This window comes from Thunnus thynnus, chromosome 19 (assembly GCF_963924715.1).
Source record: "Thunnus thynnus chromosome 19, fThuThy2.1, whole genome shotgun sequence".
NCBI classification, from domain to species: domain Eukaryota; kingdom Metazoa; phylum Chordata; class Actinopteri; order Scombriformes; family Scombridae; genus Thunnus; species Thunnus thynnus.
In genome coordinates, this window is record NC_089535.1 from 29514193 (window position 1) to 29541291 (window position 27099).

Consider the following 27099-nt stretch of genomic DNA (forward strand, 5'->3'; position numbering starts at 1 on the left):
CTAGTCTCTAGAATATCAGAAAATAATACTTAAATATACAGGTTACAGGTTTTGGGGGTAAATTGAGCCATTGACTCAACTCGCCCCAACATCACTGGCACGTTTTACCCCACATCCTCCATTTTGACAAAACTGTTTGACACAGTGGCTCAGATTCACAGTTATGCTAAGTTTATGACCTTGTTTTGTAGCTCACACTGACTTAAATTAACATGTAATAATGTCCAAAACTTATCTATTTTGATTAAGATACAAGACTGATAACTTTAGTAACATGATGAATTCACTTGACATGACAAAAATCTTTTTTTTTGCTCTGTTTTGCTTACCACTCTCTCCATGTGCTGGAGTCCAAGCCCCCTGCAGCCCAAAAAGCATTTTCCCCATAGACCATCATTGTAAAAGAGATGTCTGTAAAACTGTTGACAGGACACCTCCAACTTCAAACAAGGTCAAGGTTGTGGAATTTTTATATTTCTAAAACTTTCCTCAAGCCGAGAAAAGCGATTTAAAAATCTGTGACATCACAATGTAAAGTCTATGGGCCAAGCGGGAACTTATGGGCGGGGCCAGCAGGAGAAACTCTATTGCACATATTTCAGTGGGCCACACAACGTGGAAGCAAAAACTGAAAGCTAGAAACTTTTTGGCATATGCACCAGCCAAGCAATCCTTATTGGACTGAATGGGTGCCATTTTCTCTCTTATAATACATCCATGGGAGTGACAACACAAGCCTGTCCAGACGTGCTCATGACTTATAAGTGTCCTCTAGAAACACTTCCATTGTGTTGTGGTATTTGCAGTGCGTTTCTGTGTATGAACATGTGCCTTTAGATCGGTGAAAGTTTTTACTATTCAGTACTAATCTGTACCTGTATGTAGTGTAAGCTTTGAAGTACTTTATACATTTCATGTATCTATGATTGGTGTGTGTGGTGTTTTGATGTGAGCATAAATCTGTTGTCACAATAGAACAATACGATAACTCTGAAGTTGTTCGTCTTGTTGGTAAAATACTTAATCTTTAGATGACCTGTCTCACTGCAAAATGAGCGCTTAGTTTCAGAGTTAATTTAACTGGCCCCTCTAACATAATAGCTGGCCCCTGTCTGGCCCCTGTGGTTAAAATGGCCCAGAACCACCACTGTCGCAAAGGTGTTGGATGGGGTTGAAGTCAGGGCTCTCTACAGGTCAGTCAAGTTCTTCCACACCAAACTGTAAAAAAATTTCTTTATGGAGCCAGCTTTGTGCACGGGAGAATTGTCATTTTGAAACAGACAACATTTAAATACATACAGTACTGTGCAAAAGTTTTAGGCACTTTAGACAGACAGCCCCACCCCACACAGAGGCCTGATCTCAACATCATCGAGTCTGTCTGGGATTACATGAAGATAGAACCAACTGAGTCACCTAAATCCACAGAAGAACAGAAACTTGTTCTCCAAGATGCTTGGAACAATTGACCTGCCAGGAACCTTGAAATATTGTGCACAAGCGTACCAAGGAGAACTGGTGCCATTTTTAAAGGCAAAGTGTGATCACACCAAATACTGATTTGATTTAGATATTTTCTCTCTACTGAACTTTGTTTGAAGCTAAGCAATAAATAGAAACTACACATAGCATTATTTTTGAAAGCATCTTCATAATTTTGGTGCCTAAAACTTTTGCACAGTACTGTATTTTACAGTAGTTGCCATTAATCTATATAAGCAAATCTCTCATCATTATGATTTTTATCATATCAGGTTCAGTGTTATTATTCTTTTTTTCTATTCTTAACAGAGTATAAGAATATATTCTCTTGAAAATACCTAGTAACCTCAGTTACCAAGGTTCCAGCTGAATTTAAGAGTTTAAGACTCACAGAGAGGTTTGTTTTGTATCCAGCTGTGACCATTTCATTAATGTTAATGCAGGTACAATCTGTTGCAGTGGTTATGTTGAATCTCCAAAAGGCATTTTCAAATGATACTGCGCTTTAACGTCACATAAAGTACAGTATACAGTGCATACACATATAACATGGTGAATGCTGAGCCGCAGAATATTGTAGCAAGGCTCTCCGATAATAAACGTCCCTTTCATTTCATTCCTCTTAGATAATATCCTGAGTTTTAAGTGAAGGTAGGTCAGGCAGTAATTCATTAGGCTGTATGTAGGCTTAATTTAGACTGTATATTAGATAACCAGCTCTCAGGAGAGACCATGGCACTGAAAGCACTTGGAAAAATGTGTCAAAAGACTAAATTCTTGTCCAGGAGAGCAGCCTTGCTTGATAGAGAGTAACATTAAACATTAAAGTCTGTGTAAAGCAATGATAAATATATGTTCTGTGTTTGTCACAGCACAGAAAAATGTATAAATAGCCACCCAGCCAAATTTGAATGATTAAAAAATTTGCCAAGTAAATAAAATTAGGTTACAAAATCGTGGAAAAGTAAGCAGTATTCTCTGCTCTGAAACACTGAGGGTGTGTCCGCTGAAGATGCTGAAAGCACGACCCAACCAAACAGCCTCTGAGTTAATCACGCTCATACCAAACTCCTGTATAAAAACACACAATTTAAAATAGGCGTTGTTTGTAGGTTTAAGGCAAGCAACATGGATAATACTTTAATAATAAAGTAATGTTAGGAGCCGCTGTTTCTTTCGGCAAATATTTTATAGGTAAATGTGGACTTGTTTCAGGGTCATGCTAGTAACCCCTCTATGTTGTAAAGCCACCATTTCAGGCCCGCCCAAAAAATCCTGAACATGGAAATGATGAAAAACAGTTGAACGCTCTAACTCCACAATTCAGTACTACATAGTTCACAGTGTTTTCACATGTTTTATAACATATATAATGTGTTAAAAAATATATCTCTTGTTTTCTTTTACACAGACTTTAAAGCTGCAGCACTTGTTCAATGTCACTTTGACTCTATACAGATGAGCTCCACACTGCCCCAGTTTTCTCACAATGGAAAGGAGAATTTTTTTACCCCGGTCATTAGTAGAGAATACAGTTCCCGGTTACTTTGCCAGTTGTCATGTTTGCAGGATGGTAACATATTTCAGATCTTTTCTGGCTTTGCAATGGTGCCGTAACAATACATATAATATACTTACAGTGTAAACATGATTAAACACATCCGCAAATGAATCAGTTGTGTAGTCTGTTAGCTGTAACATGAATCTTTGTTTATTGCATAAGCTGGACTTATATCTGTTTATTACAACTTACATATGGTTTACATTCAGGAAAGAACAAGAAAAGTAATAAAATAAATGTCCTTTGCATAATTATGCTCTATGTTGAACAGTTATAATAAATCCTTCAGTTTAAGTCAACATTTTACAACAGCATTTAATTTATGATCATCTTCAGTCATTCATACATGATTAAATGCAGTTTTCCTTGTCAACCAACAATTTGCATAGTCTCATAGCATCCATGTGAAGAATCATTGTGCAATGTCGTAATAATACTCTCGTAGTCTTGGCTCAACAACACTGAATTTTGGTCTTTCCTCCACTCTGTAAGACATGAAAACAAGGTTGAACTGAGACCAGAGGTTCTCCTAACATAAACTGCCCTTATGGCTTATATCTAGTGTAATATAGTCTGTTGTCAATCCAACTATGACCTTGTGATGACTTAGACTTCTTGTCACTTACTTGTATGTCCAGCATGCCCTCATGAGGTCATACATCTCTGGCGGACAGTTAACTGGGGTGTCCATGCGCTGTCCACTTTCAATCATTTGCATGACATCATTTCCTTTCATTCCCTGTTAACAGTGATATATTAAGATCACAGCTGACAGCATCAGGTTGATACAAATTTCAACATGTAAATAAATATCATAGACCAAAGAGCAGACAGAAGTAGTCTGAATGAGCAGACCATTTTATACAAAAGCAGAAAATTCCATACAACACAACAGGTGAACCACAAATGTAAAAACATTTGTCTTTGAGTTTTGGTGTAAGTGATGGATTTCTGTATAAAAACACAAAACTGCAGCAGGTGTTCATTATCTTGTCTGTAGGTGGCGATAGCAACATGTCTGCATCTGCCTGTCTAAACCTAAACTGCTGCTGATATTTTGTAGAGGCGGGCTAATAATGACCAAACAGCTCCCCCTGTGGACAATCTATAGTCTGCTACATGTGAGTGAGTGAGTCAGTGTATGAGTGAGAGAGTGAGATTCTAATTGATTTTGTGAGCAAGTAAGTGAGTGAATGAGTGTGTGACTAAATGATTGAGTTTAATGAGTTGGTTTGAATTTAAAACAGAAGGCAGTGCACTACAGTTCACACACTCGACTTAATCCCTGACACGATGTGTGACATAAACATCCTCATTAATCTGATGGGTGTCTTTATGGTTTATGATATGATGGGTTTGTGATAGGTTTAGAGATTGTTCATACCTTGTATGGCTTCTGGCCAAAGGAATATGCCTCCCACATGAGCACCCCGAAGCTCCACACATCACTTTTGGATGAGAATTTGAAGTAGTTTATACACTCAGGAGCATACCATTTCACTGGCCACTTCCCATGACCTTTAGCCTAGAGAAGCAGACAAACAACCCATCAGGTGGGAGTTATTGATTATTTATTTACTTGTATGCACAGATGCCAGGAAACCAGCACAGTCTGGACCAAAAAGACATTTAGGGCTATGGTGTGGTACAGTGATACATGCTGGCAGTATGTGCAGAGCTGGCAACAAGGAGACAAAAATGTGGAGCTCATTAAAAATAATGATCTGTGTGGGTTGTCCCTCAACCAGCCATCTCTGTTACTGATGTCATGAATCACAGTTTAACAGAAATTTGAGATCCATCAGCCTGCACACAACCAAGTTAGATTTACCTAGGGTCATCTAAGGAGAAACATGTTTAAAAGAAAAACCCCAAGCTCACAGAAAAGCTCCATGTTATGATTATCGACAACTATTGGTCATACTGATATTGACTGTAAAGTCTTGTTTTATTTTTACATATAAAATATTATTTAAATGATTTGGAATGTTGAATGAGAGAATGTCTAAAACACATAAAATCATACAAAGCTAGTTCAGACAAATGATTGTTCTGATCTGAGAAATATTTTTTATAAAACCAATTTTGCAAGACTTACAAATATTGGGTTTTACTATTCACCATATTGCCCCACTCTGCCATTTTTCTGTATTTTGCTGGCATTGGGCTTCTTTTACAACCAATAAGCTGTCCGTCACTGTCGGCAGTTACCTTGTAATAGTTTTGCTCCTCAGCGACAGCTTTGGAGAGGCCAAAGTCACTAATCTTGGCATAGTGCTGTGTGACCAGCAGCACGTTCCTGGCAGCGAGGTCCCTGTGCACAAAGTTATGCTCTTCCAAATATTTCATCCCCATGGACACCTGGTGGACCAGCTCAGTGATGTTTTTTATGGATGTTTGCCTGTAGATGATCAATTGTTATTTTAACTGTAAAATCCAAAATAACACCACAGACAGGCAGATCGTAAACATTAATATGAGAGGCATTCACTTCTGAAGATAACAAGGTTCAGCTTTGAAACTGGAATAAATCATGCCAGGTTTATCTGTCTTCTGCTGAACATGAGTCTACGGCCATTCTAGCAGCTCTGTGAGGCTGTACTTGGCACAGTGGTTCTTTGAGGTAAATGCTAATGTCAGCATGCTAACTCAAAGCTAACATGTTGTAAAATGTGGGTACCGTCTAACTTTAGCATGTTAGCATGCTAGCATTTGCTAATTAGCACTAAACACAAAGAAGGCTGATGGAAATATAGTTTTGTAGGTGTTTGGTCATAAAAAATGTATGGACTAGATGAAAAGTTGGGGGATGAAAGTTATCACTATTCATCCTCTGAGGACCCTGAATGTCTGTAGCAAATTGGAATTGGAATTTTTGAATTTGATTTTTGTTTTGTTGGACACTCAAATTCATCATAATATGTCATAAGTTGAAAGATCGATATGCAGAAAAACCATTCATATAGTTTCAGGTTTTTGGGGGTTTTTTTTAGTTCATTGTTACCCCCCATTCTAAATTACCTTTTTGCCCTGCCTGGGTCATTTAGAGTTATTAATTCACTGGACCTGCAAGTCTTTGTGGGGGGAACCACACTAACCAACCACTGTGCTACCAGTAACATTGCTACAACTGAAAAACAGTGCAGGCTGAACCACATACAGTATGATCTGAACTGTGAAATAAGCAAAGTCAGTAGAATGTACTGTAGAATGCCTCATAATAGAGAATGATCTGGGTACAAGAGGAGCACATACTTGTTTTTCTGCAGGAACTTGTTGAGCGGCCCCAGCTCAGCGAGCTCCATGACCAGCATGAGGTTCTCTGCCTCGCAGATACCGATCATCCGCACAATGTAAGGGTTGTCCAGCTGCTGCATGACATTTGCTTCTCGCAGCATTTCCTCACGCACTGAAGGGTTGTTATCATCATTCTTAAGGATTTTGACTGCAACTGGCTTCTCTGTCCTAATGCATGGAGAGGGTTTGTGTTAGCATGACAGTGCCACAGGGTTTGCATTGACACTCCTTTCACAGTAAGCCATCATTCATATGAATAACAGCACACGATCACTAATACAACACAGGGTTTAGAGCATAATAAGGGCAGACAAGTAAATAAACTGAGTCTATACATTATAGGTAAAGGTTGATGCACATTAGGCCCTATTTTAACAGTGCAAGCACAAGGTGATTATATCAGAGGGTGTGATGATGATTATTAAATACTCTCTCAGCCAGTTACATCAGTGGTCTCATAGCTCTGAAACAGCTAAGCCAATCACAGTGAATAATAACAACAATAGCTCAACAAAAGGAAAGATGCTGCTTCAGGAAATCATATTGTTGTCTGGAGGTGTAGAGTGTCAATATGAACAAACATCTGCACCCAGAGGCAGATGGTGTGAGGTTTTTAAACGGGTGATTTGTACAGTAACGACAGAAATAAATAATAGGTGAAGTCATTTTTAATGATCACATCGAACTGAGGCTATTTCAATTCTACTATCTATTTATCTATCTTCTATGACACAAAAGCTTTTGCATCGCAATGCATTTCAAGAATGAAACATGAAACACTACTTTTGTTAAGAAGAAAGTTGGAAATGAGGTTGTAATGAGCCCTGATAACCCAATTTCTAAACAGCCAGAAAACCAACTTACCAATCAGACACCAGACTGGTGTTGTAATTGAATGAAAGTAAACAGTGAATGAATGTTCGTAATGGCATTGTGCTCTGGCACAGCACCTCTCTAATCAGAGGCTGCAGATTTATCAACATATCTGTCCTGCTGTCCTTCAGATGCTATAGGGATTAAAAGCTTCTCATATAGATTAAAGCAGCTGTGGACAACAGATACTGTAAGAATCATCCATATTGATTTAAAGAGCAGACTGACACCAGAAATAGACCTGGTTCTGAGGCAATTATTTTTCTGTCGTTGCTGTTTCCCCATTAAATGCATGCAGATATATCTGGTGTGTCATTCATCTCTAGAAAGGATGTCCACTCTTTCAGCAGGAAACTCAGGAGTTGGCAGTATTTGAGTAGTGGGGTGTTCAAGTGCTATCTGAATCAAGTGGAGAAGTGGTGTTGTATGTATGTAGGTGTGATGTGATGTGGTTTAACATACTTCCTCATTTTGTAGATGCCCTTCATGACTGTACCAAAGTTCCCAGAGCCCAGTTCCCCATCTTCCAAGAAGAGGTGGTTGCGATCCACTGTGGAACTCCTCAGTTCATCTGGGTCTGCGTATGGACTCTCATATACTTCTGTGTCCATTGGCATGGCCTCTGATGGAGAAATGACCATGTCACATTTGATGAATGGTGATTCACACACCTTGTACAGTATGTGAACTTGTACTGTATGTGAACAAGTTGAGACTTACTGTATATGTCATTCATAGTTCTCCAACATAAATGACAAATCACTTGTCAATACATTCCGAAACAACTTATATGAGCATTTTCTGATCTGGTGCCTCTGGTGGCAGGACAACATTGTTTGTCAGTACCTTCCAAAACACATGTGGCCATTAAAAACTGTTATATGCTAAAAAGCTATTTATATGATTTTTTTCTTCTCTGGTTAAGGTTCAGTTAAAAGAAAACTAACCATTTATGCCATTTTTCCATTACATTATTCCACTACATCATATAAGGTTTAGGTTTCCAATCAACTAGCAGTGATAGGGGGAGGACATGAGTCAGATTCACAGCTGATATCATTTTCATTCTTTCATTATACTTCAAACTCCCAAGGACACAAGTTTAAACATAGTGTACTTGATTAAATGTTACTGTTATTATAGACAGAACTGATGGCCGAAGTTATGAGAATAAAACCCAAATTGTAATAATAAGTAGTAAGTTTAGTCGACTGACTTTGATAAGGTTAGGGATCAATTGTGGTCATGGTTAAAGAAAGAAAATCCCATCCTACCAGATGTTACCAAAGGCAGAGACTTACTACACCCAAATATCCTCTCTAAGAGGGTTAGCAGCATCAACAACGTTGCAATACTTCTGCTTTTTTGTTTGAGTGTCATTATTCACACGGCCAATAGAGGTCACTTGGGTTTGGTCCTGACAATCTGTTTTTTCCACTGCGCTGTTACAAAATAAACCTATTTTCCCCACTTCCCCTGTTTTCCCCTACTAGCATCTAGTATCAGTTTCTGCTTTATTTGCTGACATATTGAACTGCCTCTGAAACTTCTGTCAACACCATAATACTGTCGAAGTAAAATTTCAGTTGAATTTCATTTGTGGCACTCAAAGCATTGAAAAATATAGCTTGATACTGCAAGGAGTTCAAAAGAAAATGTGTTCTTTTGTAAGTTAGTTTGACTGACCCTTAAGGAAGGTTGTGTGGGGAAGAGAATATTTAATAAATCAGTACATTTCTAAAGAAATCTAAGTAATAGGAGAACACAAGTGTGCAGTGGAGCTAGTACTAATGTACTAGCAAGTTAGAAGTAGCAATTGAACAACAGTATGTTCTATTTTCTGTTGTTTGTTGCTGAAAGCAAGTTGTGCTTACACGTTTGTATGATAAGCAACATACCTTTGCTGGCTGCTTGATTACTGGGCATCCTGGTTTCGTAAGGATTTAGATTTTCTCCAGTGTTGTGTCGAGTTTCACGGCTCTGTTATCAGTTTATCAGAGAAGACAACGTTTAAGAGGACATACACAGTGAGAAACAGCAGGTGTATTTTCACAAGGTGCACTGCTGAAATGTAATCTGCAAAAAGCGAAGTAATTCAATACTCAGGCAACAATAAAATGGTTCTCTTATGTAGCAGAGTGCCACTCTTACATGGAACCTGTATTACAGTGATAGACTTTGCTTTGAAACATTATGGTTCAATAAAGAAGGATTTCTCCAAAGATTAGAATTTGATATACAGTTCTCTTCATCTTCAGAACTCATTCATCCATGTCTTAAATGGAGAAAAAGCACTGAAAAAAACTGATTTCTGTGTGAGAAAATGTTAAATATGCCTATTAATGGCAAATGTTTAGTACATTTGGATTTCTGGAATCATTTCAGTCAGCATCACTGTAATACATGGGTATCCATGAAATGTGGCTTTGTATGATTGTCCATACAAAGGGTTTAAAGAAAGAGAATAAGTGCAGGGATTAACATTTTTTTTCACATGCATTCAAAGAAGGGGTATGGAACAAGTTTAATGACTGATTTACTGACCAAAAGTACCTGGACCACATTATAACATCGCTATGTCAATGATCTGTTAACTTTGAAACATACAGCATGTCCCACACCCCTGCTTTAAAAATTATGTGTGAACATACCAAAGCATGCTCACATCCGAGAACCCTTTTTGAATCTCTAGCTTTAGTGAACAGAATTTCACAGAAAAAATTTGTAAAAAACTGATAAATCTATTGTACGTTTTAGCAACTGCATTTATAAAAGCTTGAAATGCTGAACTCAAAAAACAAAGAAAAGGTGTGAGGTGCAAAAAGGTAGCAAAAAGTAGGTAACAAGGAAACAAATGTCAGGCAGAATTCATTTCAGGGGCTGCCTCCCTCATACTACAGGATGCAACCTATGAAGTTGTCTCAAATAAAATGGACTTGGATTCAGTTTTAGCACCTAGCCTCGCAGGGGCCAACACTGCATCAGTTGCACTTCCTTTCACATCCACATTATAGGACAGAAGCAGGCTGACAAGGCCATCCAAAGGCCATCAAATGGTATTGGACACGCCATCCAATACCAGAAAATGTCCACTTTTTTGCTCTATGTCTTCCAAACATGGATGAAAGAAGGCCACAGGTTATTTGGTCACATGTGGAGGAGCTTGAGGAACAGGGCGGACATGTTGACCCATTATGAAATGTTTGGTGTTGACATGCCCTCGTGGATGGAGGCAGCTTCTGAATGGGACACAGCATAAGACTGTTGGCTGTGTTTCAGAATGTAATTGCATTGAGTATCCTCTGGATGGTGTTAGATTGTAATCACTATAGGGTATCTATAATAATGTAATTGAATACGTTTCTGTGTGTAGTCAGCTCCTGTTGTGAAGCCGTCAGAGGGATGGGGGGAGGGAAGAGATAAAGTAAAGGACCAAGTGTGCAAGGAAGACTCTGAGGTGTGTTAGTAAGAAGGAATCCACACTGAAGCAAAACCACGTTTGGGGAGAGTTAAGTGCGGGGGTGGGTGGCGGGGGTGTATACTACTGTTACCAGTAGGTTTATGAGGAGGCAGGAGGTGTGTTAGTGCACCTTTTTTCGGCCAGGTATGGGAACAGTTTTGAGTCTGGAGAGAATTCCACCTGCTGCATTGTGCTAGAAACCAAAATGTCAGAGAGGTTATCAGAAGATGACCTGGTAATGTTACTGTCATGCATGTGATCATTACAGTAAGAATAGATTCAGGGGAAAGGTTAGCTCCAAATAAGGATGTGTCAAGTTTCTATCTCAGAGCGTACACTGAGTCATCACACCGATTTGTTCAACTGCAAACTACAGGCAGCACAGAGGTACTTTGTTCATAACATTTCCATGTACTGTATGGTATTCCTATCAGGAATGAGACAAAAATGAAGGGGTTGGTTCACCCAAACTATTTTCTGACCTCCCTCTAGTGGCATGTATCTATGCAGATTATTCGCCCAGGTTTTGTGATTTCTGCCTACACCCAATTCAGTAGAGGTGAACAAGTCTGTGGTGCTCACTTTAAAAATTACATTTAAAAAATCAACAGCAACATCTCTCCCTAGAAAACAGTGACACAGTTAATCAACTGAACACGATGTCAACAGGTTGCATAGAGACTATTTCTTTGGTAGAAAGTAGTTCCACTGGAAATTGTGTTTTGGATGTTCTGTGTAAATTATCCAGAGGAACAGGGACATTGTTCTGGAAAGAGGTGATTTTAATTCAGCCATTTTTCAATGCTTTGAGTGGCGCAAAATATTCCATTATTCCAATATCTTAAAACATGGACAAATAAAACCAAAACTATGTGCATGGCTATATACGTACCACTAGAAGGAAGAGAGAAAATATGTTTTGGTTTGGTTTTTGATTTTTTGTTTGTTTTTGTCATTTTGGTGAACCAGCCTTTTAAATTGTAGGCATCCTCATGCAAGAAGCTGAACAGAAATGTTTCAATCTAACTATGAAATTATTATTCAGAGTCGATCTGTAATTTATAGTAGTAGTTATTCTGAAAACACAGAGTAAGAACTAAATTTATCATCTAAATCCAAAAAGTTGTGATTAACAGAATATCTAAAAGTAAAGTATTACAGTGTTAAAGTAAAGCATTAGTACAAGAATCTCACATATCATTAATCTCAATCCTCATTTCTTTCACTAAACACTTACAGGACAGGATGTGACATTATGCAAATGCATTAATGACACCACACACACGTACACACACACACACACACACACACACACACACACAGCCAGAACTTACAAGAGTAGAACTTAACCCAGGATGGTCCCGTGAAAACATGGGCCGTCCTATAAGCCCTGTGAACAAAGGAGTGCATACGGCAAGTTACTGTTGAATGTATTTAGTTGTTATTAATTAATATGCTTGGACTTCTGTTTGAATGACAGTTTGAATGACAGTCATGCTCTACTTTAGACACATTTCAATTGGCTGTGTATGTGTTTTTACCAATATCTCCGTCAGGTCGTGGACATGCCTCAGTTAGCACTCGCAGCAGGCCATCTGGTTTGTATGAGTAGTGCTCTACCAGCTGTAGTGAAGGGCAACATTCACATGTCAGGGGCATAAGACAAAGGTCAAGACTATTTAGATCAAGTAAAACATGTAAAGTGTCCTGAGGGTGGTTCTACAGGAAAGGTCCTCTGATCCTCTGTGGAGCGTGATGCTGGTCCATAGCTGGGTCATGTTGTCAGTATTGTTTCTAGAAATGCAGGGCTTTTAAAGGAGTAGTTCAACATTTTGGGAAATTAGCTTATTCTCTTTCTTTCTTATAATGAGATGCCAAGATGGTTATCAGTCTCTTTTGTGTCTGTGTGAGTGGAGCTGGAGTCAAGATGTGGTTATCCTAACTAAGCATAAAGATTGGCAGCAGGGGAAAACAGCTAGCCTGGTTCTGTCCAAGTGTCGTTACCAGGTTTGGTACCATCTTTCCACTACAGACACCAAAACCAAAACCCGTAATCACTGACCATATGGTGACCTGTCCTATAGCTGGAGATGCTCCACAGAAGTGCTGAGCTGAAGGATATATTTCTAGTTAATTATAGTTATAGTTGAAATAGTTCCAGCACATAACTCTAAATCATTAACTCTAAAACCACAAACTGTTGTTTTTACATTTTCTCTGTGTTCAGATTAAATAAACAAGCTACAACATGTTAATCAGTGAGCTGTAGAGGTGTTGGTAGGTATATTTTTGACCTTTGGACAGTGTCAGGCTAGCCATTTCCCCCTTCTTCATGCTAAGCTAAGCTAACTGTGTCCTGACTCCAGCTCCATATTTAACACACTGACATGAGATTGATATCCATCTGAACATCTCTCACTCACAGAGACAAAGCAAATAAACATATTTCCCAAAAAGATGAACTATTCTTTTAACAACCTGAGGGATTTACATTCTACAGTTATAGACAAATTGCATAAAAATCATTATGTAGGGGGATAAAATTAACAAAAAATGACAATTAATTAAGTAAATTAAGAAATGAAATGTAAAAGAGATTTAAATATATAATTTCTGAAAGAACATAATGGGTGTTGCACTGAGCAACACTTCAGACAGGTGCCGTACCCTAAACCTAATCCTGAGTGTCATAGTTAAAGATCAACATGAAAATAACAAGACATGTGAAAATCACTGTGTTAACCTGCCACAGAGTGTCAAACTTCTTGCCATCTGGGATAGAGAGCTTGCCAGTCCGGTCCCTGTCAATGCGATAATGCATGACTTGTCCTTCATGTAGTAAACATAAAGCGTAGGATCCATTCATATCCCTCTGCCGAATCCTGCAGACATAAGAGGAAAGTGAAGAGAAGAAATGAGACGGAAGTCTGAAAGTAAAGGGAGGATGATGGTAATACAAGAAAAATGCAATCAAAGTCTTTCTAACAACAGTCATAATTAGACTTTGAAAGATAGCAGTAAAAAGCTTTGTTTGTGTTTTCTGGAGTCAATAAAGTACAAATATCATTTATACTCTTTCTTCACAGATGTGTATAGTGAATTTGTTGTTAGTCTTCACCCCAATACATGGAGGGGAGTGGAATTTAGTTTGTGGTGCTCACAGTTTTGAGAAGTTAAGACTTTTACAAAATCCTCAGCAACCTTTTACCAGAAACAGTGTCCCGGTTACTCTAATAATAATAATCCATAGATCACACTGTCAACACTTTCTACTGACTCTTTAACCAGAGACCTGAAACGGTGCCAGGGTGGCATCTCACACAAAAATTAGTGACTCTTTTTTACCATGATCCAAGCAGGATGCATCCAAAAGTTGTTGAAAAAGATCTTTTTATTAAGCCATCTCATCAAGGTTTAAGAAAGGTTTTATGACTCAACATTACTGAGTAATTTCTGTACAAACATTCTCACCTATATATGATATACTCATGGTCGTCATTTCTAATATACACATATTAAACATTTTTTTTAATTTGGGAAATCTGTGGTTGTGAGAAGCAGTCTCAGGGTCACTGTGTGTCCACAGTTTTTTTGATCATGTGATTAACTGCTAATTTGTTGCACCACCAAGATTTATCTCTATTATTAGCTACTTTTGTGCCCCTGTTTTAAGACTTGTAACATTTCAGGATATATTGTGCTCACATGGTGTATATTCATAAATAAAGTTGTGTCAAATTACCATAAACTAATCGACCCACAGAAAACCTGGGGCCATGCAGTGTTATTCCAGTTTGGTTTCTAGGCAAACAATGAAGCTGCTATGTCTGTATTTGTCTGCTGTGTGCATTGTACAAAATGGGACCTTTGAGGCAACATAAACAACACACAGAGGAGGTGGGGGAGTCAGTTGGGGCCTAACGGTAGATTTTTGCTGCAAGGCTCTCTAACGGGTTAATCCAACCTTGATCCCTCCCATGAGCTATATATGGTAGCCCTAAACACAGGGTGTTGTGTGATAAGTACACAGTGCCTCTAGGTGGTAATCCAGTACAGTTAGACACACCATATTCCAAAAGTTACAGGCTATCAAAAGTCAAGTCAGTTTGACGCCAACTCAAATCCACAGTTTTTATTGAAACATTACAACAGACATGTTTCAGTCCGAGGTTTCAAAACTATTTGCCACATCCATTACGCCACAGCTACGGTGTGTGGTAACAGATGATTTAATCTGCCCATGATGAAAAAATTCCTTCAAAAAGAATTAGCAGCATGTTTTAAAGAGCAGACAGTCTGCTGTCTCAATATTTCTATCAGTACAAAGATCAAGAAAAAACCATACAGGAAATGCTTCAAGGTTAAAAGAAAAACATGTCTTCTCCCTCAGAGGAAGAGTCTGGAGGGCAGATATGTAAAGTCTCTTTGAAGAGGAAGATTATTTATATCTCCTTTTCTTAATGATTTCACTACCTCTTATCTTATCAATGCTCACATTTTATGGTTTTAAATGTCTGTGATGGATTTACTTTGAGGAACTTGTTATATTTAACCTTTGACGCTTTCAATAACAGCTCTTCCTCATATTGCATATAACACGTAGACAGAATTTAAACTCTCTTTACTCAAAACCAATTTTTTAGTAACACAAGACGCCTGATAAGATTGGCATTCCTTTCTGTGAAAAGGATCATTCTCATGAATTGGAAAGTAAGGAAATCAACTTGTTTTTGTTTGTTTTTATAGAATTGATAATGATGGAACATGCAGCCTCAGCCCTGCAGGGGCTTTATAGAGATAATGGCTTAGATGGACCATGGACACTTATAAAAGACTTTAGTTAATTTAGTTTAAGAAGTGTTTTGACTGTTGAAGATATAAAGCCAGTACAATGAATAGAAACCTGAACCTTCTATGTAGAAGTCCTGTCCTTGTATACTGTCTTTGTGTTGTGTATTTGTGTTGTTTGAATTTGGTCTTTTTGTGTAATCAAAAATTAAAAAAAAACAAAACAAAACAGTTTTTTTGGTGAAAAATCAATTTTTCTTTGTAAAATGCTGTCATACAATAATAACAATAATTGAATTCAAGCATATGTTTCCTTATTGTTTGACAATAATTTCATAAAATTTAAAAAAAAATGTGCAAAATGCAAACATGAATTTACTGAAAATATGATGCAAAGTATAATTGTTCTCCCACAAAAAAGCACATTTGAATGTGCTCAAATGTGATAAATTCAAATGATATATAAGTATATGTGATTTTAAGATTTTCATGGCAAATTTGAGACATGATGTAAAACGACATTATCATCTCATAAATTCATACACATGTGGTTCATATCTGAAATGCAGTTTGACACGCACATGTATCTGCTGAACCACAGATGTTTACATGTGATATCACATGAAGATTTATGTATAAAGACTTATGTATTTTGGACATTTTACATGTAAAATAAAATAAAATAATTCATTTTCAATCTGTTTTTTTATAAAAGGTATTTTTACATGGCAAACACCTACCATTCAAAATGTAAAGCTGCTCTGAAAAATATGACTTCTGACTCCAGAGGAGATTAATATCTCCTCACTAGATATGCATGTGTGTATTTGTGATAAATTGTGCAGTTAACTATAAGAACAGTTGTGTATTTGAACCTTTCTAATTCCTTGTCTCAGTAGTACTCAGCAGAGGACAAATGAATCAAAACTTGTCTCTTTAGTCCTCCACAGTCCACCTCTACTCTGAACACAAATGTTAAACCTGCAGCCTCAAACTTTGATGTTATTTTTGACAGAGAGCGCTCATTTGACTGGGGAGTATTTCAAAAACCGGGTTTTCTCTATGCTCTTGTCTTTTTGATCTTTAAAAGGTCATATATGTTTTTACCTGATCACATTTAGATGATGTGAATTCTTATACAGAAGCTCAAGTCATAAAACAATCTCTTCTTCTTGGCTTGTAGAAAATGCAGCAGACATCATATCACTCCTGTTCAGTAAAGTTGATGTTAAAGATTCTACTTATTACAGTTACAGCGCTTCACAGGTTGGCTCCTGGCTACAGTATATTGTTGAGTTCCTCGTCCCAAAATATAACTAAATAAATATAACTGTCTTTAGGCAAATTACAATTTTATAAAGTGGATTTTGTGTGTTTGTCCGCCAGCAGAGCAGAGAAGGTTTTAAAGAGCATTAATTGTAAATGTATTTTTCACTTACCTGGTTTGATCACTTGTCTAATTTGTTTTTACACAATGCTTCATGCCTGTTTCTGTCTTGTTTCTTACCTGTTTTATCTCTGTTGTTTTAGTCTTGAAAAATTTCTTCATCACATCTTCATGTGCCTTGTTTTTAAACAGATATTCATTTATGATTTCATTTTGTTTCATTTGTTATTCTTTTGGTACTTGCCACCAGTGACAGTTTTAGTGGTATTTAAGCCCACCTGTTACCACATAGTATATCAGCCGTGACTTGTCTATAAATGGGTGTAACTATTTTCTAATATTAGGATCTGCAGAATAACCAGCACTGACATTACAGTATATAGAAAAGCCCATGCAGTTACAGGAACTAAACAGGAACTTAAATAGATGGTGTGTGTGTGTGTGTGTGTGTGTGTGTGTGTGTGTGTGTGTGTGTGTGTGTCATTATTTATAACTACGCTGGTCCTACATTTTGTGATCTAAATTATATTCTTAAACCATAACAAAATGCAAAAAGTATTTAGAAGTATAGCATAACCAATTGTAATCACGTTATTGTCGGCCATTGTTGGCCACTCTTAGAAACCAACTAAACCTTGCAAGTGATTCCAGAAGCCATGGGTATAGTGTGTCTGAAACACTCTTATTTTAAAGTTATAATCATACACTGAGGCTGTGTTTCAGTGGAAAAATAAAGTTTCCTTCTAGACTCTTTATGAGAAAGGGACAGAACAGTCACATCTCAACCCGCTGTCATTCTTCCTCTTGTTTGGCTACTTCAGGAAGTCCTTTGCAAACTGCCAGAGCGGAAACCACAGTGTGTGTGTGTGTGTGTCTGTGTGAGTTCCTCTGTGTTTCTTCAGCCGAGACCACTGCCTCTCAACTGAAGCTTCAGCTGCTATAAATATTCCTCATTCACTTTGTTCAAACATTTCATATTTCACATGAAATACTGAAGTACTGATGCAGTTGTTGACTTAAGATGTTGGCTTTTGCAGCATTTCCATTCATTTCACGACTCACACTGTCACAAAGCAGAAATACTTGACATTTGCACCACATAACTATGTAATTCATTAGCATAGAGGGGACATACCACTGTTTTGGAAAAGTTGACTTAAGTGTGCTGTCTCAATGGTCTGAAATTAAATAAGCCACTACAGTAAATCATTAAAGGTATACTATGCAGGATTTTCTTAAAAAACAATGTATAGACTCATACAAAAGTAATCCCTCTCAATCATCACTTATGACCCACTAGAACTGTGTGGCGGTGTATTCATCCACAGAGACCCTTCCCTCTGCCTGTATTTTCTTATGTTTGTATTATTTCGCTTTGTTCAGGACGTTTTTGGGCATCAACCTTTGGGCGGTGGATGTGTAGCCCCCAGCCAATAACAGCACGCAGGGTGGGATAGACAACCAGGGGGGATAAACCACAAAAGAAGACAGTCTCTTATCTGCAAACACAAACTATAATACATCCAATTACAATGTCATAAAACTGATTCTTAAGAAGGCTGTGTACACATTATGTCATTACAAGTAAAAAATTAGATAACCCAAATGTTTCCTTCCAAGTCAGAACTCTGAATGAACTTCAGTGACCTTCTTGTCCCTGTCAGTTACTGCCCACACCCACACCATGCAGTGATCCTCACAAGCATGTTTTAGATATTGTGAGCTCTGCAGCAATTTAGAAGATGATCACAAATAATAAAATAATTCTTCAAATTTGTTTGAATTTGTAACAATTCATTTTACGCTATTTACTATATATACAGCCAAAAGCTATACAAAAATACTTGTAAAATACTTACAGGAACTTTCCATTTGTACGGGAGCCATTTTGAAGCCTGGGCTCAGACGCCTCTCGTGTTATTGATCCATGGAACCAGGGCATTTTTTCATGTGCGGTGGTGGCAATGAGCTTCTCCAGCTGAGGCCTCTGGCTGATGATGGCCTGCTCCAGAGCTGCCCCCTGTACACACACACACACAACCTATGAGCCAATTCTTATAATAAGCCTGAGAGAGAATATAACATCACAACCTCCACTTACTTGTTTTTTTCCCCAAAGCTTTCAAGTTCCAATCTACTTAAGTGGACCTTGTGATAAGATTTTTTTTTCAATTGTGTACATCACCAGCTATTCCAGGAAAACAATGGTTTATTACAACTATGACATGGTTTTATCTGGCCATCAGTCTATCATAATGGTAACATTGTATTCACCAAAGTAATAACTGATATCTGGTAACATGGTGGCATAAAGAAGTTTGACGAGTCAAGAAATATGAACACATTGTACAAAGCCAATTGTCGCATCCATCAGACTGACTTCCTGCTTCAACTTTGTCCTACTCTACTTACCATAGTTGTAGACTGTGCAATAAGGGAATATTAGTGACAATTTAGGTGTGAGTGCTTTCAGATTGACCTCCAAATAAAGTGGTTAAGATAACCTTGTTTTACAACCTGTCTGATAATCTGACCACTCGTGTTTCTTGCCCTAGTGGACCTGTTTTTAGCCTTTTGAAATCTCAGCAATTACTTGGTGAGTGTATAATTATCATCAACGATAGACTGATGGTCAGACTTACAAAAATAAAACCCAAGTTAAAATAAACCACAGTTTTTAAATATGTAGTCTGACTGTGTTGCTATTGGTATTTTTTTGCTCTGCTGACTTCGCAGAAACTAACCTGTAAGTTCCAGGTCTGCTTTACATACTCCCGGATCAGTTTTTCCTTCAGGTCCTCAAATGGCCCCACTTTGGGCTGCATGTTCTTGGGTCTGTTGCAGGGCCTCTTCAGCAGACACACAAGGCCATCCATCTCCTGGGAGTGGTAATCAATCACATCCTGTGGGCTCCTGTGGCTCTTACCACCAGCGATAGCATATGTTTCATTGGGTTCTCTTTCAATGGTGTAGTGGTAGCAGCGGCCTGAATGAGACACAGACAGTGCAAAGCCCCCGAGATAGTTTCGGCTTTGCCGTAGCAAGTATAAGCCGTTGCCCATGCCTGATTGTTGCAGGTAGTCCTCTGCCTCCTCCCGGGTGATGTTGCCATAGAAGAATGGCAATGTATTCACCCTGTCAGCCATGTTGGCCACTGGATGGTAGCTCCCTTAAGAAATTCCCCTCACAAGGTGCAGCCACCAGGATGCAATTAACCTAAAAAAAAAAAAAAGTTGAACCAAACAGGAGAAAAGATTAATTTAGTCTTTAAAAAAGACATTTGGTTTCAATCTTACAGAAATCAAAGGTTTTTAGCCTAAACAATGAAAATCTGAGTTTCTAAATACTGAGTCACCAAGTGACAAAAGTAGGATGATATCCAACAGAAAGTGTTGGATGATACTATGATGAAAATTAGTGGACGTTCATTCTTGACTTTAGAAATGGAACAAGTATAACTCAAAGTCTTCTGTGTCTAGCTTTTGTTTTAATGAGAATATTTCAGGGCATTGGTAAGACTGCAAGACATTCCTCCCTAATGACAGACAAAGTTTTTTTTATATATTTGAAATCCAAACCTTTCTGGGGACACTGTTGAGCCCATGCACCATCATGGTTTGTTGATAAATATAATCTACCCATTAGATTCTGATATTTGATATTCATAAGTGGAAGTTTTGTCTATTGCATCAATCAAAACAAACCACCACAGGCATCGTAGCTTGCTCTGGCACTCAAATGCAACCACATGGAGGTGCTAGATAACACACACAAAAATTAACTTTTCACTTTGTAAGATAATTGTGTAGTTCCACATTAAGTGGAATAAAAATCCTGCTTTGAGCTGTTTAGTCATGCAAGCAGCATGCTTCTACGGATGGCAATCTTTCTAAATATTGAATGGAATGCCATAAAATTTTGTACAGACATTCATGATCGCCAGAGGATGAATCCTAATGATTTTGGTGATACACTGATATTTTCTCTAGTGCCATCTGCAGGTTGACAGTTTTGTTTCAGAGTGAAATGTTTTGACATCTAGATTGCCATGAAATTTGGTAAAGATATTCATGTTCCCCCCCGGATGAACTGTAATAACTTGGGTTCATTTTACTTTGTCTAATACTTTGGTTTAGGGCCAAATACTTGCAAAACTAATGACATTCCCATCATACTCAGCTCTAATTAGCATGTTAGCAATGTTATTAATAGAGAAATAGGTCACCAAAACATTAGGTTTCAGCCTATTTCAGGAGATTCAGGAGACTGGCCAACATCACCGTCATTACACTCTGTTAGGCCGGGTAAAACTGACAAGTGCGCATAATAACCATCGACACAAAATATTTGTCACATTTAGGCTGACAGAAGCAGAAGCATGCTTGTCACAGTAACCAGAATAACCACAGTACGCTACAGAAGACACCTATGCAAACTCCTCTGCACTTTCTGCAGTCTGTCTCTGGCTTGACCACAGAAGCAAATTCTTTTAACACAAAATACTTGCTTGTACATTTTAACAAGTCTGACACCAATTAGATTGACAATTCAATATATGTTCAGTTACACACAGGGGATTAAGCAGTCTGAATATATAGCAACTGCATTTTGACTGGCCAGGGAGACTAGTAATAAATTTGGACTCATCAGAATGATAACTGGGTATCTACAAAATATGCCTTATCAAAACTCCTTCAAGAATACTAGTTATTTGTTTTTAAATATCTTAAAAAGGCTTTTGGACAACTCAAATTAAGATATCTTCACTTTAGTTTTGGCTGGTCATGACTCCAGCTCACAATATTCACGATTACCTTTAGATGCGTAACAACTTAATTTAATATGTCCTTAATAATCTTTATTGAAACTGAAACAGATGCAATGACAGTATTAGTTACATTTGGAAAAGATTCTGGTTATTTACAATTTACAATTTATAATTTCATTTAGCAGACGCTTTTATCCAAAGCAACGTACATCTGAGAGCTGAGTTATGGCAAATAAACTATAGTTAAAGCTTCACTAATGAATATTTTTATATTATCAATAGGAATGTGATGAATCCACACAATTTTCACACTTGTTAGCTACATTCACCCAAACAACTTTGTGGCTGGGCTACACATTCAAAAGTAGATAAAATTAGAAATTGATGTTTTTACAAACCCTGGGTGGGTTCAATAAGCACAGCTGCTCTTTTGCTGAAACGCCCAGCTCTTCACTCACAGCTAGAAGCCTCGTAGTACACACACAGCCTGATCTGTTAGCCAATGAGTGCATTCACTTACATGCCATGCTCATGGGAGAGGCACTTAACAAGATCTACCGCATAATTATTCTGCCTGTCCAATCAAACATCAGCTTCTCTAACCTGTACACCACTGCCCAATAAATGCTAGTGCCAGCCAATTAGTTCATGTGTTTCCAATAGAAGAGAAGAGAATAGAATAGTTTCAATGAAGTGAATCAAGTGTCATTTGTATAGATACTAGTAGATTCTAGTGGACTGATCTGTCTTACAGAGACCTACTGGGGTGTAACATGTCCTCAACATTGCTTCTCTCTTGCGTTAACCTGCATCATCTGCTCGTAAAGTGATAACAAGAAACCCACAACTTTGCCCATTTGCATAACTTCACTGACTTAGCTTCAAGCAGCAATTTTCCTACACAGACATCTTGTCAGGAGAAGATCATTTTGTGCCATTCAATCTTCATTATCAGTTTTTTAGTGGATCACTGCATCACTGTCTAGCAAAGTTCACAAACACTATGGCCATGATCAGTCACAATCAATCACCATTTCACAGTTTTCTTCTAATGATCACAAGAGTCTCCTGGATAACTGAAGAATTCTATAGGTTTATGTTCAGTTTGAATCATTTCAGTTTCAGTCTCTGATGTTTGTCACTTTGCTATGGTGAATGGTTTTAAATACTATGGCTCCCATGAGTCTGATCCTCCGTTGCTATGGAGAAGAAGCCAGTCAGAGGTATGAATCAGAGCTGTAGCAAATCAAAAATGCTTTGTCATTGCAACTAGGAACAAAACACTACTATAGTTACTGGATTCATCCAAAATTGACTGATCTGAAAATAAATTTCAACTTTTAAACTGCTGAATATTTTATTGGATTTCTAATTTTAGCTCATCATAGGCAGTTTATCTAACCAAATTATTATTATTTTTCCTTGTTTTTTATATTTTAAACATATAACAACATAAATAAATACAAAAACACAATTCTTCAAACAATTCTTAACACAACAGTTTTAAAAAACAATAAATAAAAAAAGACAAAATACATATAAAAAGGAGAGAGAGAAAAAGAAAAGAAAGAAGAGAAAAAAAGATCCTATAATAAAAAAAGAAAATTCTCCCATATTCCATTTCTGTTTATGTCATATGTCTCCAATCTTAATCTGGTTAACATCATTTCATAAGACATTGATTTAGTTAACAAATTAATTAAATAATCCATTGAATGAAAGTGGGAGCTTTGGTGCTTTCTCAATGCCTCAGGATAAGTCTCAGTGTTGTAATTATACCCAGACTTAACACTTGAAACTGCCTTTTATTAATGCCTTTAAATTCTGTTTCATCATTTAGGAGACAAATTTTGGGTGTCAGTCCCTCTTTCATAGTCTTTAAGAATTCTTTCCACAGTGGATAGACAATAGTACAATGCCATACACCATCTCCTAAAGGCGAGCAAGCGTCCATCTATTACGTTGCATCGCGTAACATCTCTCTCCCCACTGAATCCATTAAATGTGCACTTCTGTTACATCATGTAAACAAACCACATACCTATCAGCTGTGCACTCAAGATCAGATTTGAGACATAACCACCCAAGTAAAAGATGGGTGAGTACTTGCTACCCTACGTTTGTACTTTTTAAACAGAAAACACACGTTTTATATTGTGATATTTAGAGGTTTCATTACTGGAAATGATACAATGTAGCCAACAGCAACTTAAGCAGAAACTTCCAGCTCCTTGGTGATCTCCCTCCAGCCAGCTGCTACATTATTTAGGTTTTTGTATTAAAATCAGGAGGTATCATAGAGATACCTCCTCATTTCAACTAAATGAATCAGCTGTTCCTCGTCCATGATGTGGTTTCAACACAAGCGACAGGTAGTAAATAGAAATAGGGTGTCCGACATAAGTTCAGCTCAGAACAGCGCACCGCACCACGGTGCTCAGCGCTGCGTCGCTCGCAGCCAGTTAGGACATTTAAATAGAAGATAAAGCAATCAAACTGATTTTGTAGCTGATGCCCGCTCGCGTCACATTCAGTTAGGACCAAGCGGCAACCTCTGGGGCTTTAAAAGGAAGCCAATGCGGAAGCCTGAGAGGGAGGGAGATGAGCACCCCAACAGGACAGCTACAAGGTTAACAACTTCACACAATGACAAACGACTACCAGTGAGTGTTCTTGCGGCAAGGTCTGCAAGAATGCAAGAGGCCTTAAGATCCATCAGGCACAAATGAAATGTAGAGGGACTGCAAGCACCAAAATGTGCAGTTGAAGAACATGGTGAGACAGAGGAGGAGTCAGGCCAGAAAGCATCCCACAGAGCCCAGAGCCTCCAAGTGGTGCAAGCAGTCCCTCGAGCGATACGGTACAAGAAGAAAAGGATCAGATGGCCTCAAGCCTGCATAATGGCTGAGTGGCAGAAGTTTGACAACGAGATGGACATGGTGCTGGAAGCAACGGCTAAAGTGGATGTGCAGAAGACATTACAGACTATGACCACAATCATAGCAAGCATGGTGGCTGAGAGGTTTGGTGTCAAGGTAAAAAGAGGACCCAAGCAGCCCTACAAGAAAAACCAGAGGACAGCCAAAATCCACAACATCAGAAAGGAGTTGAGAGCCTGAAAGAAACAATATAAGGCTGGAAGTGAAGAAGAATGACCACCACTTGCAGAACTCCGTTCCATGCTCAGGAGGAGGCTCCTAAGCCTGTGAAGAGCTGAGCAACACCCATGGTAGAGGAAGGAAAGAGCTAGTGGACCCCTGGCCTGTTCAAAAGAGGAAGTACACTTCAGTAGCACTTTCAATGACCCCAATAAACACCAAGATCTGGGCCCAAGTGAAGCACTGTTATGACCACCAGAGCCAGCTGAACCTTTCGACCTAAGGGAGTCACTCCTGAAGGAAGTACAGGACATGATGAAGAAGGCTAGGTCCAGCTCAGCACCAAGTCCAAGTGGAACAACTTACAAGGTGTACAAGCATTGCCCCAAACTGTTGCACCGGGTCTGGAGGAGCATTCAGGTTATATGGAGAAGAGGCAGGTTAGTGCAGCAAGAACAGCACAGAAGGCATGTGGATTCTGAACTAGGAGGACCCTACGAACATCAGCCAGTTCAGGATCATATCTTTACTCAGTGTGGAAGGAAGGATCTTCTTCAGCATTGTAGCGAAGCGGCTGGTGGATTTCTTACTCAAGAACCACTACATCGACACCTCAGTGCGGAAAGTTGGCATCTCTGGTGTTCCCGGGTGCCTTGAGTGCACCAGAGTTGTCACACAGCTCCTCAGAGACGCCAAGGAGAATAGAGTTGACCTGATGGTGCTGTGGTTGGACCCAGCCAACACATATGGTTCTATGCCTCACAAGCTTGTTCAGGAGATGCTGAAAAGGCATCACATGTCAGACTGTACCATCTCAGTGATCCTGTTTGCTCTGGCAATGAATATGCTACTATGCACTGGCCTGCTCATCGGAGCAATTTGATGTCCAACATCAACAGTCATACACTATAAGACAATTACCAATATGACAGTACTGGCAGCAAAATGTGTTTTGGTTGAATATAAACACAACAACAAATTTGTTTTAAGAAAATTTAACTATTACTCATACAAGAGATGTTTTAGGTTCACAGCGCCAGGCTTGGAGATAAGGTAGTAACCTTGGATGGGTAACAACAGCTTCCCGCATTGTTTTCCAATCAGTGTTTATTCTGAACACCAACTGTCCTTGTTTCTCCCCTCCCTAATGGTGTGACCTGAGCAACTCTATAAGAAGTGATTGTTTTCCTGTTTGTGCTAAGTTTTTGGTATGACTGTATCCATGTGTAAACTGTGCCAAAGGCTTATCTGACATCTGATATTTGTTCTCAATAAACTTCGTATATTCAAGTACGCATCAACTGGAACCTGTGGAGTCTCTTCAACAATTATTCAACAAGTACAAGATTTTCCCTATCAGCCTGTCTAGCAAAAACAATAGTCAGGTTCATCTCTAACATCGACATGAAGTGGGTACTCATTTTTTTGCGCCTTTTTGCTCAAGATTTTCAGTTTTCCCTGTAAACAATGTCTCCATACCAGTCCCAGTCACCTAATCCCCACACCACCTGCTTCCCATTCCTTCATTTACTCCTAAGTATATATGACAGCCGCTGTCCCCAGTCATTTGCCAGATCATCTAAAATACTAGTCTCAGTGGTCTAGCCTTACCTTCACTGACTGATTACCCTCAAACTTTGACCAACCCTGTTTAGGGAGTTCTACCATCTGGTCATCACCTCAGGGTTCCACCTAGATTGACTAAAAGGAATAAATCATCCTTTGTTTCTGTTGCTATAAGTCTGTTAAACTCCTGCCATACTTTTCTTAGCTGGACTGGAGAATTGATCAGGCTTTGGATATAGGATTGGTTGAACAACTACCACGATGGGCACTGTACTGTGTTGTATTGTCTGACTGTTTTTGCTGTTTTATCGATATGTAACTGATTGAGGTCATTTAGCTGCAAAGCAAATTTCCCTCTTGGGTACAATCAAAGAGAATTGAGACTGAGAGTGTCGTGCTCAGGATAATAAGGAGAAGCAGGGAATCAAATCACCAGCACTACAAATAATAGATGTCCAGAGTTCCTGAGCACCAAAACTGTATTTTTACATATGTCATTAGTGGAAGAACACAGCTGCAGAGCTCCATCATATAATTACTTGTTTTTAGAGATATATTGTATTTCAGAAATGTTCAAAACAATACAGAGAAAATGTGGAATGCCACTCTGAAGATTCAGACCAGAACAAATAATGATTCCTGAATTGGTGTCAGTTTTGCCAAAATGTCTTAAAGAAACTTAAAACAATAACATTTCACCTTAGTTACATATCAAGAGCAGCACAATATGTTTAACCTTTTTACTCTGCCACTTAATCGAACATACTCAGATCTTTCATTGCACCCATGCACTTAAGATTTTTGATGTTTTGTCAGTTC

The 27099-nt window shown here is 38.4% G+C and overlaps 1 protein-coding gene and 1 pseudogene across 2 annotated transcripts in view; one reads left to right on the forward strand and one right to left on the reverse strand.

Moving 5' to 3' along the window:
* Positions 1-3175: 3175 nt before the first annotated feature.
* The window catches only part of syk (spleen tyrosine kinase), a 28453-nt gene continuing 4529 nt past the window's right edge, over positions 3176-27099 (reverse strand). The window contains exons 2-14 of one of the 2 annotated variants that reach the window (XM_067574291.1): positions 19593-20064; positions 18708-18868; positions 13417-13555; positions 12215-12296; positions 12008-12063; positions 10804-10866; positions 9112-9193; positions 7676-7835; positions 6299-6508; positions 5255-5444; positions 4428-4568; positions 3670-3782; positions 3176-3528 (exon numbers count right to left, since the gene is read on the reverse strand). In XM_067574291.1, the coding sequence (XP_067430392.1) occupies positions 3456-3528; positions 3670-3782; positions 4428-4568; positions 5255-5444; positions 6299-6508; positions 7676-7835; positions 9112-9193; positions 10804-10866; positions 12008-12063; positions 12215-12296; positions 13417-13555; positions 18708-18868; positions 19593-19994 (1872 nt within the window). In that variant the 5' untranslated portion in view covers positions 19995-20064 and the 3' untranslated portion in view covers positions 3176-3455. The remainder of the gene's footprint in view (positions 3529-3669; positions 3783-4427; positions 4569-5254; positions 5445-6298; positions 6509-7675; positions 7836-9111; positions 9194-10803; positions 10867-12007; positions 12064-12214; positions 12297-13416; positions 13556-18707; positions 18869-19592; positions 20065-27099) is intronic. The other variant, XM_067574292.1, reaches the window with a different exon arrangement.
* LOC137171327 (uncharacterized) lies at positions 22818-25597 on the forward strand (annotated as a pseudogene).